This window comes from Pristiophorus japonicus, chromosome 17 (genome assembly GCF_044704955.1).
Source record: "Pristiophorus japonicus isolate sPriJap1 chromosome 17, sPriJap1.hap1, whole genome shotgun sequence".
Taxonomy (NCBI): domain Eukaryota; kingdom Metazoa; phylum Chordata; class Chondrichthyes; family Pristiophoridae; genus Pristiophorus; species Pristiophorus japonicus.
In genome coordinates this window covers 17,931,445-17,947,999 of record NC_091993.1, presented here as the reverse complement: position 1 = coordinate 17,947,999, position 16,555 = coordinate 17,931,445, and the positions used below count along the sequence as shown (strand labels likewise).

The 16,555-nt window shown below is 42.3% G+C and overlaps 1 protein-coding gene across 1 annotated transcript in view; it reads right to left on the bottom strand.

The window, feature by feature from the left end:
• Window positions 1–12,814, bottom strand: part of ubap1lb (ubiquitin associated protein 1-like b) — a 37,542-nt gene extending 24,728 nt beyond the window's left edge. Inside the window, exons 1-2 of the mRNA XM_070859324.1 lie at window positions 12,778–12,814; window positions 8,052–8,194 (exon numbers count right to left, since the gene is read on the bottom strand). Coding sequence (XP_070715425.1) covers window positions 8,052–8,194; window positions 12,778–12,814 — 180 coding nt within the window. The remainder of the gene's footprint in view (window positions 1–8,051; window positions 8,195–12,777) is intronic.
• Between the last annotated feature and the right edge of the window lie 3,741 nt (window positions 12,815–16,555).

The following is a 16,555-nucleotide window of genomic DNA, read 5'->3' as shown; positions in this document are numbered from 1 at the left end:
CGAGCAGGATGAGACGTGTTTGCGTTTCATCTTCCAAAAGGTACACAGGGGGAGCTCTGTGATCATCAGCCGAAAGGAAGAAGATGGTTCTATGCCGTCTTCACAGTCCGACATGCTGAGGATCAGCAAATCCTTCTCTGCCGGGCTGTACGACGTCAAGCCCACAGGCCGCGCGGCCTCCCAGTCTTTCCTGTCGTCTATCTCAGAGGTCTTAGACGACAGCGAGCAGGAGAGTCTGGACCACCCGCTAACTCTGGACGAGATGACAAAGGCCGTCCGGTCCCTTGCGACGAGTAGAACTCCCGGAAGCGACAGCTTACCGGTCGAGTTGTATTCGGCTCTGTGGGACTGGATGGGCCCAGGCCTGTTGTAAGTGTACTGGGGTATGCTTCTGGCCGGCAGTATGTCAGAATCAATGAGGAAAGGCATCATCACCCTCATCTACAAGCAGAAGGGGGAGAGGGAGGAAATCAAAAACTGGCGGCCCATCTCGCTGCTCAATGTGGAATACAAGATCCTGTTAAAGGTCATTGCAAACAGGGTCAAGTCAGCTCTGGAGCTGGTGATCCACCCGGACCAGACCTGCGCTGTCCCTGGCAGGAAGATCTCTGATAGCCTCGCGCTACTCAGGGATACGATCGCCTTCATGCGGGACAGGAGGGTGGACACCTGTTTAATCAGCTTAGACCAGGAGAAGGCCTTTGACAGGATATCGCACATGTACCTGATGGACATGCTCTCCAAGATGGGGTTTGGGGAGGGTATCCGCAATTGGATCCAACTGCTCTACACAGACATCAGTAGTGCAGTTCTAATCAACGGGTGGGAACCTGAAAGCTTTCCAATCAGGTCTGGAGTCAGGCAAGGCTGTCCCCTCTCCTCTGTCTTGTTTGTGTGTTGTATCGAGCCCTTTGCCGAGTCCATCAGGAAAGATGCAAGCATTAGAGGGGCAACAATCCCAGGCAGCGGAGGCGCTCAGGTCAAGACCTCCCTGTACATAGATGACGTCACCGTCTTTTGCTCGGATCCGCAGTCGGTCCGCAGATTGCTCACAATCTGCGACTAGTTTGAACTGGCCTGGGGAGCGAAGGTCAATCGTGGCAAAAGCGAGGTCATGTTCTTCGGCAACTGGGCCGACCGATCCTTTATTCCCTTCAACGTTAAGCCAGATTACCTGAAGGTGTTGGGAATATGGTTCGGAGTGGACGGGGCGTGCGCCAAAAACTGGGAAGAGCGTATCGCCAAACTGAAACAAAAACTGGGATGGTGGAAGCTCCATTCCCTCTCCATGGCAGGAAAGAACCTGGTCATCAGGAGTGAGGTGCTCTCGGTGTTGTTGTACGTGGCACAGGTCTGGCCCATCTCACGCCCCTGTGCTGCGGCAGTCACCCGGGCCGTCTTCCACTTTGTCTGGATGTCCAAAATGGACCGTGTCCGCAGAGACACAATGTACAAATCTCTGGACAGTGGAGGAAAGGATGTTCCGAATGTGGCCCTCATCCTGATGGCCACCTTTGTGTGCGGCTGCATCAAGCTGTGCACAGACCCCCGGTACGCAAACACCAAGTGTCACTACGTGCTGAGGTTCTACCTGTCCCCGGTGTTGCGAAGGATGGGTCTGGCCACGCTGCCGCGAAACGCCCCCACCAGCTGGACCATGCCTGTCCACCTGTCCTTCGTGGAAAAGTTTTTCAGAAAAAACCCCTTTGACCACAAGGCCATAAAACAGTGGTAGGCACGTAAGGTCCTGAACGCCCTACGAAAGGAGAGGGTGGACCCTGTCGGGTGGTTCCCCGAGTAGACTGTCGAACTCGTCTGGCGGAACGTCTCATCACCAGAGCTTTCACACAAGCACCAAGATGTAGCTTGGTTGGCGGTGAGGAGGGCCCTACCCGTCAGATCCTTCATGCACAGCCGGGGTTTCAGAGACACGGCACTCTGCCCCCGAGTTGGCTGTGGTGCGGAGGAGTCAGTCATCCATCTCCTTTGGGATTGCCCCCTTTGCAAGTCGGGTCTGGATGGAGATGCAGTGGTTACTGTCGAGGTTCATCCCGAGCAGCTCCGTAACACAGGACTCTGTGCTCTACGGGCTGTTCCCAGGGACACACACCCGAGACAGACATCACCTGCTGCTGGAGGGCCATCAACTCGGTGAAAGACGCACTTTGGTCTTCCCGAAACTTGCGGGTCTTCCAGAGCAAGGAGATATCCACGGCCGAGTGTTGCAGACTGGCGCAATCCAAGATCCAGGATTACGTGCTGAGGGACGCACTAAAAATTGGTGCAGTCGCCGCAAAGGCACGGTGGGGAAGGGCCACAGTTTAAAGCCCTTCTGCCACAGTAAACCCAGGGGCTGGAATCAGTATAAAACTCCCCTCGAGCTGTACTTGTAAACTTTTTGTATACATGGAGCACCATGATCTGAAAAAACCTATGTAGTGCCATGTATAATGTAAGTTCTGTTTAGTAATCTATGTTGCAAAGAAATGTAACTGTACCCTCACCCATACTGAAAAGTGCCACTAGTAAAGTAATTTGATGACTGTATTACAATGTATTCTGGATTGTACTGAAATGTACCTCGAAATGTAAAGCAAGCAAATGAATTGAACTGAACTGCCGTCAGCATCCAAATATACTGAACTATCTTCCAATGTATTGTGCAAATGTTTTATATGAATAAAGTATATTTTGAAATTTAAAAAAAATTAACTCAACATCACAACTGTGCTCCAGACTTCAGCGTCATAAGCAACAGTGCACGACATTAGCTTGTTTAAAAATAATTGAAAAATAAATGTTAAGGCTTTGAAAAGAGTCTTAATCAAATAGAAAACAGCAAAATGGGTCCAACTCAGTGTCGAATTGAGTAATTACTGCTGATAATACATTTAGTTCCAGATCTGAAACACAATAAAGGAAAATAGTTTCTTGGCTCATTTATCTTAATACTGCATATTATGCACTAGTTCAACATAGTTCCCATTTTGGGCCATTGCTGAAATAAAGAAAATTCTTTTACTTGTTTCTTTTTGTATATTTGTTCATGTGCACATCGGTATTTATCAACTGAACAGCCTGTTTCAGTAACTCTGACAAAGATATTGGATTCTTTTGGTTGCTGAGTGGGGTGAGTACAACTGGCCTGTTTGGATCTGTTGTGAATGGCAGTATGAGTACTGCAGTGCTAACACCACCCTGTAATCGTAGGTCATACAGTTCATTCCATTCAGTCTCAGGTGAAAATCTGATTCCAAATATTATCCAACAAAACTTACGATGGCTATTTGCTGAGCCAGATTAAAAAGGCTTATCAAAACCATCTTTATATGCGTTACTTAAATACAGATAAGATGACAGTTGTATGCCAGCATTGACCATGAAAGTTTAAAACATGTTACAGGTACTTTCTCTGGTCTGCTGACATAATCATGACAAAAGTGACTAACCAATAGCCCTAGATGTAGATCTATCAGTATGTTGTAAAATTAGTTATTTCTTGAAACTCCTCTTTCACTCCAAGTACAAAGTTTGAAGATTTTTAAAGATATTTTTAAAGATATTTTGACGTCATTTTTCCTTGCTCTACTGCTACAGTTTGTCAAAGTCAGGAAAATTTGCATTCATGCCAGCTAAAATGAATCATTTCTAAGGATAATGTTGCTCTCTCTCCCCCATTATTCCTGTACACTTTTAAAACCTTTTCAGTTTTGAGATCGCAGCACATAAGTCAAGTTTGAAAATGCATTTCCAAAGTTGTGCTGAGCCTCACGTGGAGAAACTGCCACGATGAAATCTTGTTGGGATTTACGCAAGCTTTGTCTTCGCAGTCTGTGTAAACAGCCTCCCATAACTGATGAGCAAGATCTCAGACCTTTAGTAATTCTTGTTGGTGACCTTGCAACGACTGCAATATGATTTGTGCTCCAACCCATATATATTAAAACCAAAAATCTCTCACAGAAAATTCACTCCCTGTCTAAACTCGAATCTTACTCATTTCAATTGAAATGACAACAGCAATGCCCTGTGCACACCAGACAATGGCCTGGAATTTCCACTTGATTGCATTGGGTTTTTTCGGTGTAATTCCTCCGATAGTGGCGTAACCAGTGCAAAATATCGCGGATTTTAAGCACAATTGCGTTCAGTGCTACTCGAGTTTCTGCAACCTTGCATGTTCATTTTAAAAACATCACGCTAGAAGCAGGTCCCACCCACAAACTGGCCATGCCCCCAGGGTGAGTTAGTTAGCAATGGGAGTTTCTGCTAATTGAGCTCGTTTGCAGGCCTTCGAGGAGGCTCCAAAAATTAAGCTGGATCTTTTGGGCACAAGGACACTAATGTTTTGAATGATTTTTTAAAAATTTACTCAGGAACTCACAACTGTACCCCAATCTAACTAGAAAACAATTTTGAACATTTTGTTTACCACATTACAACTGTGACTACACTCCAGAAGTACTTCATTGGCTGTAAAGTACTTTGGGACGTCTGCTGGTTGTGAAAGGTGCTATATAAATGTAAGTATTTCTTTTCTTTTAAAAAAGTCAATTAAAATCAGGTTACTCACAGGTGGTGGACTGACACTTTGATTTGAAATGCTTATTTTTTGTGATAAACCCATGTTCAGTAAATTACTACTCTTAAAAATAATATTTTTTAAAGCAAAATGTTCTTTTTGAAATTCATCAAACTAGTTGAAAAACCATGCAAAACACCGAAATCCCCAACACTCCAAAAAAAACTTCAAAAAAAGCAGAAAAAGCTCCCAAAACCCTGAAAACATAAATGCTGCTTGATTCCGCTCATCCGTGGCAGGTTTTGCGTTGGGGGATATGCAAATGAGTTTGAGCAGAAACCACTTTTCAAAACAGCCACAATTTTCTGAGCACTTTGCGCCGATTGCGCCCAAAGCAGAAACTCTACCCCAATACATTCGCAGACATGCGATTGCCCAATTACAAAATGGTTTTTCTATTTAAACTTGGATAAAATGCAGCTGGCCGGCTTGGGTTCAGCAGCCAGCTCAACTGCACCATGCCTTGCTTTAACATTGACAGTAATTCCAGCCTGAAGCCGATTTCCTTTTTAAATGAGGCACACAATTCGATCAAGGATTGTGAAACTAGGTAGCCCATGTCTCAGTTAACATCACAATGATATTCTTTCTTCTTCCTGATGGAGCTAAAACCTAAACAGGAGAAAGCTCAGTAGAATTTCTGACCAACCCCTAAATTAAATGAGTGAAACTCCAGGCCATCAGTCTTCACCACTCAACCCTGACCAGTTACGTTGAACAGATGACATTCCCATGGTCCCAGTAGCACTGCAACCAAATTGTCCCATGAAGCATTTGATCATCACAGTCTATCCTGTCCCAACAACCATTGATCCCTTCCATAATTTCCCACAATACAACAGTGACTACACTCCAAAAGTACTTCGTTGGCTGTAAAGCGCTTTGAGATGTCTGGTGATTGTGAAAGGCGCTAAATAAATCCAAGTCTTTCTTTCTTATAATCAGATATTCATCCGCCTCTTTTTAAACAAAGTACTCAAAGCGATGCCTATTTTTCCAAAAATCTAATAAACTGCCGGAGTGATTCCATGATCCCAAGCTCCCAGCAAGGAGTCACTCCCAAAGGTTGAATTGGGGCAACATGTTGCAGCTCGCTCTCCGAACCATGCTCCCGGTCAGTGCAGCTCTTGCTGGAGTGCAGAATCAAAGGAGCTTTTGTTCTGATCTCTAATCTTTCTTGAGGATGCCCATTTTTCTGCTTGATATTCCAAATTGGGTTTTGCAACTAATTTACAAAGGACCAAAATGATTTACTTCAACTTAGAATTAAATGTTCAGGTTGCATTTCACCATTTGATTATCATTGGCAGTAGTTTTGTGTTGACTGCATACTTCCAGTGAATGATTGATAATCATCACAGTCTTTAAACGCCCATTGATCATGTAGCCATATTTCACATTTCTTGTACTAAAATGTGTTACTTTTTAAAAACAGATTAAACTTCAGCTGTCATTCCTTAGCTGATCTACTTAAATTGGTTCAAATCTTTCTGAATGCCAATAATATCCCTTGGCCGTGGAGCTTGCTATGCCAGTAGCAGATTTGATAACTACTAAACCTATTTTCCATCATCTTATTTATGGATAACATAAACCGCAAGGGATCCAGAATAAACATCTGCAGAACTCCATCAGTCATTGATTCCCCAGTAAGTCTCGCTTTTTATCATAACTATCTTTTTTTCTATTGCTAAATCAATTTTAAACCCAACTATCTTAATTACTATTAAATCTTATATGTTGATAACTTTTTAAAATACTCCAATGCACTTCCAAATAGCTTCTTAATCTCTAAATGCATTGCACCCATTGGATATTCCTCAACCATTAGCTTTACTTTCTTCTCAAAGACTCTGACAGATGTATGAGGCATGATTTATTGCTTCAAATACATTTATCCATTATGCTCTCTGCTGACAGTGTTCTATGAAATACTCAAATATTTTCCTCATGGCCGCTGTTAGTCTGATTACTGTACAATTGCTGATAAATATTTCACTCCTTTCAATATTGGGATCCCCTGGGAGGACAGACGCACACATTGTTCACAAGACTCCCAAAGCTCTACTCAGAACTCCTAAACGGCAAACGAGCCCAAGGTGGGCAGAGGAAATGTTACAAGGTCACCCTCAAAGCCTCCCTGATAAAATGCAACAGCCCCACCAACACCTGGGAGTCCCTGGCCAAAGACCGCCCTAAGTGGAGGAAGTGCATCCGGGAGGGCGCTGAGCACCTCGAGTCTCATCGCCGAGAGTATGCAGAAATCAAGTGCAGGCAGCGGAAGGAGCGTGCGGCAAACCAGACTCCCCACCCACCCTTTTCCTCAACACTGTCTGTCCCACTTGTGATAGAGACTGTAATTCCAATTTTGGACTGTACAGTCACCTGAGGACTCACTTTTAGAGTGGAAGCAAGTCTTCCTCGATTTCGAGGGACTGCCTATGATGATGACGACGACCTTAGGTCTAACCTTTACCGTGGCAATTCTAAACATATTAAAAATTAAAAAATCATTTTTCAGTTGATACAGGATCTACACTCAAAACATTAATTTGTCGTTTCTCTTTACAGACTGACCTATGTTTTTCCCAGCATTTTCTAATTTTATTACTAAAAGTATTATCTGGTATCTCACTTATGTCTTTCAGCGTGGAAAAACGGATGTGGGAAGGGAGGTGGGGAGATTTGAGTGTAATTATGTTGCCAGGGTTCCAATAGTGTCTAGTTAGAGTTCTAAGTGCCCAGTGGTTAGTTGGAGATATGCTGGAGCAAGCACTAGTTATTGACATAGTTATTAACGATAGAATCATAGAAATTTACAGCACAGAAAGAAGCCATTCAGCCCATCATGTCTGTGTTCGCTGAAAAAGAGCTATCCAGCCTAGTCCCACTATCCAGCTCTTGGTCTGTAGCCTTGTAGGTTATGGTACTTCAAGTGCATATCCAAGTACTTTTAAAATGTGATGAGGGTTTCTGCCTCTCCCACTCTTTCAGGCAGAGAGTTCCAAACCCCCACCACCCTCGGGGTGAAAAAAGTTTTTCTTAACTCCCCTCTCATCCTTCTGCCAATTACTTTAAATCTATGCTCTCGTTATTGATCTCTCTTGCGAAGGGAAATAGGTCCTTCCTATTCACTTTATCTAGGCCCCTCATATTTTTATACACCTCAGTTAAATTAAATCAATGCAGGTTTCCATTTCTTTGGACTTTATTATCCAACTCAATATGAGCACGGAGATGACTGGATCACTGACTTAGGATTTCTGAAGATAACACGTTGAACACTGGAAAGGGCTGGTCTAGATTATCAAGATGGAAACTGTACCATTCCTAATGTTATGGTTTTTGCAACAGCGATAAAATGCCATTAAAACAAATGTCATGTTACACAGTTGTGCCATCTTAGCATGCATATTGATGTAATGCTCAGCAGTGTTCATTTACAAAAAGATATCCCATTATAAGTTACCTGTGTTTGCATCAATATCTCAGAGCAATCAGGCACACAGAGATATGGTTGAGGAGAGACTGGGATGAGTTCTTCTGAAGCAACAGTCTGGAACTTTTGAGAAATTTTAAAAGGTACTTCATCCAAATAAGTTGAGGTTCCTCCTAAACAGTAAAATATTCAGGTAAATTTAAGAATATAACCCTGTGTTATATGGACAGGTTTACCAGACAATGCTTATGCTGTATCTTATGGGGCCATTATCATCATTTAAAGGTTTGACTGTAAAACAGAATTAATTCTGAGAATCTCTATCTAAACAACTAGGCAATATTTAATCAATATATCAGCTTCTAAATGTACCCAAGAAAATATACTGGTTAAATGTAGTGCTAGCTTGGTTCACTGTTGACACTATCACTTGACTCAGAAGGTCTTGGGTTCAAACTATGCTCGAGGACTTGAGCACATAATCCAGGCTGACATTTCCAGGACCTGAGCACGTACGTTAAACGGGCACTCCAATGCAGACCTGAGAGAGTGTTATCTTTCAGATGAGTTGTCAAATTTAGTCCCTACCTGCCGGTTCAGATGGACGTAAAAGATCAAAAGGCATTATTTGAAAAACAGGGAAGTTCTTCCTGGTGACCTGGTCCACACTTATCCCTCAGTCAACACAAAATGGATCAGCTAGTCATTTATCTCATTTGCTGCTGGTGGGACCTTGTTGTCCACAAATTGACTGCTGCATTTGCCTACAGAACGCGAGTGAATACACTTCAAAAGTAGCTCATTGGCTATGAAGCACTTTAGAATGTCCTCAGGATATGCAATTTCTTTCTTTCTTAAACAGTCTACAAAATGGGTGAATTGGTTAATTAAAATGGGAATAAGAAAAGCTAACAATACAAATGTTATGTCTTGGCTAAAGAGTCAGACGAGATACTGCAAGCTCAAAGTAAGTGTGACCGTAGTCCTTTATTGCAGATCTCAGAGTGCCTCTCCAGCATGTGAGGCCTCCTTATATACAGGTGCTCCCAAGGGATTGTGGGATCCCTTGGGACTCCAGGGGATAAGCCCTCTGGTGGTTAGACATGGTAATTACAGGTTTACATACATAACAACAAAGGCTACAGATAGGTTGGGGGAGGGGGGGGGGAAGAACGACTGTAATTTGCTAAAACAGGTCACAGAACCATAGATATTTAGAGCACAGAAGGAGGACATTAGGCCTATTTAGGGTAGCCAGCCCTCCTGGATTGTCCAGGAGTTTCCGACAATGCAGCACGAATCTCCCAGGCACTGCTGCCCAAGAGAATCTCACTCTTTAAATTTATAATAAACGGTAGACAAATGTTTTCATAAAGTGCCCATCAGCAACAATTCCTTCTTAATGGCACTTACCTTCTTGAGGTTTCCTAATTTTAAAGTCGCGTCCTTGTGTTTCTAAACCTCAGTATACTGAGATCAGAAAGTCCATTTTAAATTAGTTGTTAATACTAGCCAGATTAATGTGACAGTGATGATTTACATTGCAACAGGGTATTAGTTATTTGCAAAAAATATTTATTCATCTGCTACAATATAAAACCTGTAACATCACCTTACATTATTATCCTAACTTTCTTACCACTGTTTGTTGTGCAGAACTTTGTTGACGGGGGACAAATTGTTCTGATTTTACTTCCATATATTCCATATTTTACAGTCTGCCATTTATCTAAATGGATGACATGTGCTGCAGTTGGCATGACTTTTCTGCATTGCATTCTAGAATGTTTACCCTGGCACAGAGATTGCTTAACATTTAACACAGCGGTTAAACCAGCATTGAGCTAATCGTTGAATCAGGAGCAGCAAGACATGTTTTTTTATATGGCTATAATTTGACTTGGAATATTTAGACTGGATGTTTGTACAATTAGATTACATTTTTACCAGCACAAAGTTTCCAGCATTCCAAGATAATTAAAATAATTTACTAGCTTCTACTTCATTTACTGCCCTTTTTTTCCCTTGCATTTTGCTGAAGATTCCTGATGGCCATTCCAGGAATGGTCTTCTTCGTTTAGCTGAGAAATCTAGGTGAACGCGAAGCTCTAAAGTTGAAAATAAGGTAAAAATAAAGACTTACATTTATATAGCACCTAATCACACCTGAGGGTGCATTTACACTTTAGCTACAGCACTGATGTGGAATAGTTTCATTTCACACTGACAATGCGGTTAGAATGTAAATTAGTAATGAAACTTTGAAGCCAGTTTTGGGCTTCACTCCCAATTTGCAGTCCACAATTGCAACATCGGTGCGAAGCTGAAACCATTTTGCACCAATGCTGAACTTGTCGTGTGAATGCACAAGCAATATCTCCAAGTGTTTTACATACAGTGACGTGCAGCAGCTAGTTATGCAAGCAATTCCAGCAGCCAGTTTACCAACAGCAAAATCTCACATCAGAAAGACTTCCTGCTCTTTTTTCCTTCAAAAGAGACATAGGATGTACATTATGCCCCTTAAATCAGACAGGGTCTTGGTTTTAATATTTTATTCAAAGGACAGCATCTCCTACAATGAAGCACTAAAGTATCAGCCTCAATCATGTGTCAAGTTCTGGAGTGGGGCTTGAAATCAGAATCTTCTGACTGAAAGACAAGATAATAGTTCAGTAGTAGGACAGACGACCAGGTAAATCAAATAAATAACCACTAGGCGATCATACAAAACTTGGCCTTCAAAAACTGGTAGATTGCAGAGCCAAGAGAAGGCTGACTTAGATAAAGAATACAGACCCTCTGATATTATGATGATGGGTTAGTTGAAGATTAAAACTAGCAGCTGGTGAACAGGATTTTTATTTGTTTCAATGTTGAGGTTGGGCGAGTTAGTGGTTTTTGGAAAAGAAGATTGTGTCTCACTAATTTGCTCGAATCGTTTGAATAAGGTACTAGGTTAGTGGAGGAGGGTATCCCAGTAGACATTGTTCCCTGTGATAAGGTACCACACAACAAGTTATTCTACAAGACAGAATCTTGTGAATTGGTGGGATGTTTCTGCAATGGATTAAGAATTGGCTACATTCCTGTAGGCAGAAAGTTGTTATTGATGTCTGTGGATCTGATTGGAGGCCAGGGGTTGGTGTTCGGTCCATTGTTTTTCACTATTTTCATAAATAACCCGGATATACATGTTGGGAGAATGGTCCGCACGTTCACGACTGATACAAAAATGCGTGCGAGTGTTCGGACTATGGAGAACAATTCTCTGCAAGCAGATTAGGTGCGCTGGAGGAACGGGCCAAACTCTGGCAAATGGGATAAAATCTAGATAAGGGTAGTGTTGTGTATTTGGGCAGGAGCAACACCAAGAAAATTTTACATGGAATACAACTGAAATCGCCTGAGAGAAAAAAGAATTTTAGTACATCATTCTCTAAAAATGCATGACCAACACCATAGCCAAAGCAAATAGGGTATTAGGTTGTATTAATAGAACTATTCAAAATAAAACCAAGCGCAGCATTTTGTCCTTTTTCATTCCTGGGATGTGGGCATGGCTGGCAAGATCAGCATTTATTGCCCATCCCTAATTGCCCTTGAGAAGGTGGTGGTGAGCCGCCATTTCAGAGGGCAGTTAAGAGTCAACCACGTTGCTGTGGGTCTGCAGTCATATATAGGCCAGGCCGGGTAAGGATGGCAGATTTACTCCCCTAAAGGACATTAGTGAACCAAATGGGTTTTTACGTCAGTCCGGTGGTTTCATGGGTCACCATTACTCATACTAGCTTTTTAGTCCAGATTTATTGAATTAACTGAATTTAAATTTCACAGCTGCCATGACAGGATTTGAACTCGGGTCTCTGGATCATTAGTCCAGGCCTCTGGATTACTAGTCTAGTAACAACCACTATGCTACCATACCCCTAATTGCACATGACCTTGGTGAGACCGCATTTACGAACATACGAATATTTAGAATATTACATGCAGTTTTGAACCCCTCAGACGGTGGGTGCTATAGAGGCTATGCAAAACATTCAGAGGAGGGCCGCAAGAATGATTCCCGACTTAAATAACCGTAGTTACCCAAAGACGCTTAAAATCCTGGGTCTGTTCATTTCAGAGATTTGTTAGAGGTATATAAAATAGTTAAAGGACTAGATTGTGTTCCTATTGATAGATTAGGCAGACCAGAGGCAATGTGTGTAAATTATACAGGGTAGGATTAGGTTAGAGTTGGGCAGTTCTGCTTTACCCAGAGGATATTGGAGCTTTAGGACAAATTGCCAACTTATGCGTTGTGTGCTGACTCGCTGCAAACTTTCAAATGAGAGCTGAACCACATCTTGGCTGGAGTGGCAATCATGCCTTACAAAAGGTAAGCGAAGCATGGTCAATTGTGGTCTCCTGGAGTAGTTTCAATCGCCCAAGAGGGTCAGAGAGGCATTTTACAGGTTTTTCCCCCTAATTGGCCTTGCGTTTTTATGTTCTTTTGCCTCTCCCAGGAGATTAACGGTTTCTGGACGGGGTTTGGGGGGAGTGCTGTCCGTCATGACGCTTCCCCCATCAAACTGTGTGAGGCAGGCTTGGTGTACAGATGGTAGCCAATTTTAAATGAGAAGATTGCCATTGAGAAAGCATCATTGTCTGCTGGCTAGAACCATCCCACAGATGTTACAGCATGTAAGTACGACTTAATATGTTCAATTAGGGGAATGGCCATAACGAATTGATTTGCGGAATTACTTACCCAAACTGCTGTAAACCTCATTCTCTGAACTGCTCATTGTTGGCACACTTCAACTACAATCTGAAAGGGAGGAAACAATTGAATAGCATCTTATCAATGAACTTGGGAGATGTAACAATGTGGTGACAAACTCAACCATTGGGAATTTACCTTTGCTGACACACCACAGATATATATTAAATCCATAATGAAGGATGGAGATGCAAAGTTGCATGTGATGACTTCTTTTGTCAGTCTACTAATTATGCCATTATAGGTCAGTTGAATAATTATTTGTTTCAGCCAGATATACAAGTTGGACTCTCGCTGACCCCTCTCTCACCCCTACATTTAATTGACTGGACGTGTGGTTTCCACTTAAACTGATGGGGTAAAAATAGCACAGGTCAGTCACTGGTTAATCTCTCGAAAGATTATCCCTATTAAACAGGTCATCGCCAACGTAAGCAGGAGCTCAGTAAACATGTTGATCTGGCGTGACTAAACATTACCACTGGACAGACATACAAGGGGCGAAGAAGAAAATATATTGAAGCTTGGATTTTGTGTTTATGTGATTAACAATTTAGGACCGAGATGAGGAGAAACTTCTTCACCCAGAGAGTGGTGAACCTGTGGAATTCTCTACCACAGAAAGTTGTTGAGGCCAATTCACTAAATATATTCAAAAGGCAGTTAGATGTAGTCCTTACTACTAGGGGGATCAAGGGGTATGGCGAGAAAGCAGGAATGGGGTACTGAAGTTGCATGTTCAGCCATGAACTCATTGAATGGCGGTGCAGGCTCGAGGGGCCGAATGGCCTACTCCTGCACCTATTTTCTATGTTTCTATGTAATCCCAACTCAACGCACAAATCCCACCCCCCACCCCCCCAAAACTGACCTTGACAAACACACACAAACCCTGTTCACACATACATCTTAGGGTTTCAGGGCTGCTGACAGATTTCAATTACTTTGTCCACTGTTCTTTCAATATTTTTATATTAATAATCTTTATAATTGCCCTGGTGAAAGTTCCCATTCTTTTCAGTATGTAAAAGTATTCCCCTCAAGAGATTGTCATCGCTCTTTCAAAGAGCCGGCATAAGCACGATGGGCTGAATGGCCTCCTTCTGTGCCACAAGATTCTAGCATTGTATTTATGGGTTGCCCATCAATATTCACCTTGTCGATCGATATTTATCGATTTAATCGTGGAAACCTACTGGAAACACCTTGAGAAAATCCCAAACTATCTGTTGGCAGGTTAGATTTTGGAGGCAATTTTATGAAGAATCAAATTGCAATCAGGAAAAATGATGCTGGAGTAAAGGAGTGCTTGAGCTCGGGCAGAAATGAAAGGAAGTGTTGGAAATGCGCAGTATCTGGAAATAGTATTAAAGCTTTCTCAGGCTGGATGGACTGCTGGGGATTTCAACATTTTCTGTTCAGATTTCAGATTTCCAGCATCCATATTTTTTTTAATGTTGGGCAACGATATTTAGTTGTTTGGAGACCATGAATCAGGAATGAATATGCTGTTAAATGTGATCTCAGAACAGTATTGCGAGATTTATTCTTTGGATAATTAACACAGATAGCAACGTGGAGCATTCAACATAAGGCGGCATCTGGGAGTATCTTTTGGGATTATAGGCTTCCTGAAGCAATAAATGTAAAATTGAAGAATTATGTCCCTATCTGCATTAAGTGCAAAAGCTGACGTTAATTATTCCAAATCTGTCTCCTCACGGGGCACAGCTGTTTTGGGAAATAGTTTGGCGTTATCTCAAATGTCTTCTTTAAGACATTGAAACAAATAAAAATCCTGTTCACCAGCCGCTAGTTTTAATCTACAACCAACCCATCATCATAATATCGGAGGGCAATCAGACCAGAAAGATTTGGAATTTCAGATTGTATAAGTGTAATATTTCTTCAGTAGAAACCATCCAACGGTAGGAAACACTTTAAAACCCAAATCACAAAATCCCGGTGTGCAAAAACGTTAGAATTTATAGCAACTTCTGTCTTCAGCTCTAAGCATTCCTAAAAGTCCTGCAGAATGTGACTTTCACTCTGGTGTTCTATATTAAATACTGTAGCGCCAAAAAAATACTGAATTAAATTCAAAACATTTAGCAGGTAAGGAACAGTTTTAATTTCTATATTTCTAAAATACTATGTCTGCTGTAGGTAAATATTCCATTTCATAGAAACATAGAAAATAGGTGCAGGAGTAGGCCATTCGGCCCTTCGAGCCTGCACCACCATTCAATAAGATCATGGCTGATCATTCACCTCAATATCCCATTCCTGTTTCCTCTCCATACCCCTTGATCCCTTTAGCCCCAAGGATCATATCTAACTCCCTCTTGAATATATCTAACGAACTGTACTCAACAACTTTCTGTGGTAGAGAATTCCACAGGTTCACCACTCTCTGAGTGAAGAAGTTTCTCCTCATCTCGGTCCTAAATGGCTTACCCCTTATCCTTAGACTGTGACCCCTGGTTCTGGACTTCCCCAACGTCAGGAACATTCTTCCTGCATCTAACCTGTCCAATCCCGTCAGAATTTCTTAAATGGTGAGACCTGTAAGTGATGTCTCTAATGTTAAGACATTATATGTGTGACTTGTTAAGCCATGATTGGTATTTAAAATTGCTTACTGTTGGGTATCAGGTCTGGAAGTGAATTGTTTTCTTCGAACCCTCGCGGAAAGCGGCAGTTGGAGAAAATGCTCTGTCCAATCTGCTGGAGAGATACTGCTGCTCACTCGAGTTGTTGTCTGGCGTGGTCGGTGATTACTGATTACAGCTTCTTAGCATGATGGACAGCACAGGATTGTCCTAATCCAGCGGGATATTAGCACAGCAGCACCATAGTGTCAATCTTGGATCAGTGGGTGGCACGCTCACCTCGGAGTCAGAAGATTGTGGGATTCAGGTCCCACTCCAGGAACTTCAGCACATAAATCTAGGCTGACACTCCAGGGGAGTGCTGCACTGTCGAGGTGCTGTCTTTCAGATGAAACGTTAATCTCTCAAGTGAACTTAAAAAGATCCCATAGCACTATTTCAAAGAGCACAGGTGTCTTGGCCAATATTGAACTTATCAACACAACAGGTGGGAGCTGGCTGTGTGCAAATTAGCTGCCACGTTTCCTACATTCCAAAAGTACTTCATAGCACTGTAAAGTGCTTTGAGACATCCAGTGGTCATTAAAGGCGCTATAGAAATGCAATTCTTTCACCAGCGTCCACCCTCTTTTTATAATAACTACTAGCATTTATACAGCACCTTAAACGTAGGGAAAGTTCACAGGAGCGACATCAGGCAAATATTGCCAGAAAAAGAGATATTAGGAGGGGTGACTAAAAGCTTGGTCAAAGATGTGGGTTTTAAAGAGAGTTTTAAAGGAGGACTGCCAGTTCAAGAGGCAGAGAGGTTTAGGGAGGTAATTCCAGAGTTTAAGGCCAATGGTGGTAGTTGACTGATTTAGAGGAACACAGAGATCTCAGAGGATTGTAGGACTGAGGAGGTTACTGAGATAGGGAGGGGCGAGGCCATGCAGGGAATTGAACACAAGGTTGAGAATTTTGAAATCAAGGCGGTGCTGGACCGGAAGCCAATGTAGCTCAACGAGCACAGGGGTGATAGGTGAATGGGACTTGGTGAGGATTAGGATGAACTTAAGTTTATGGAGGGTGGAAGATGGGAGGCCGACCAGGACAGTATTGAAATAGTCAAGTCTGGAGGTAACAAAAGCATGGAAGAGGGTTTCAGCAGCAGA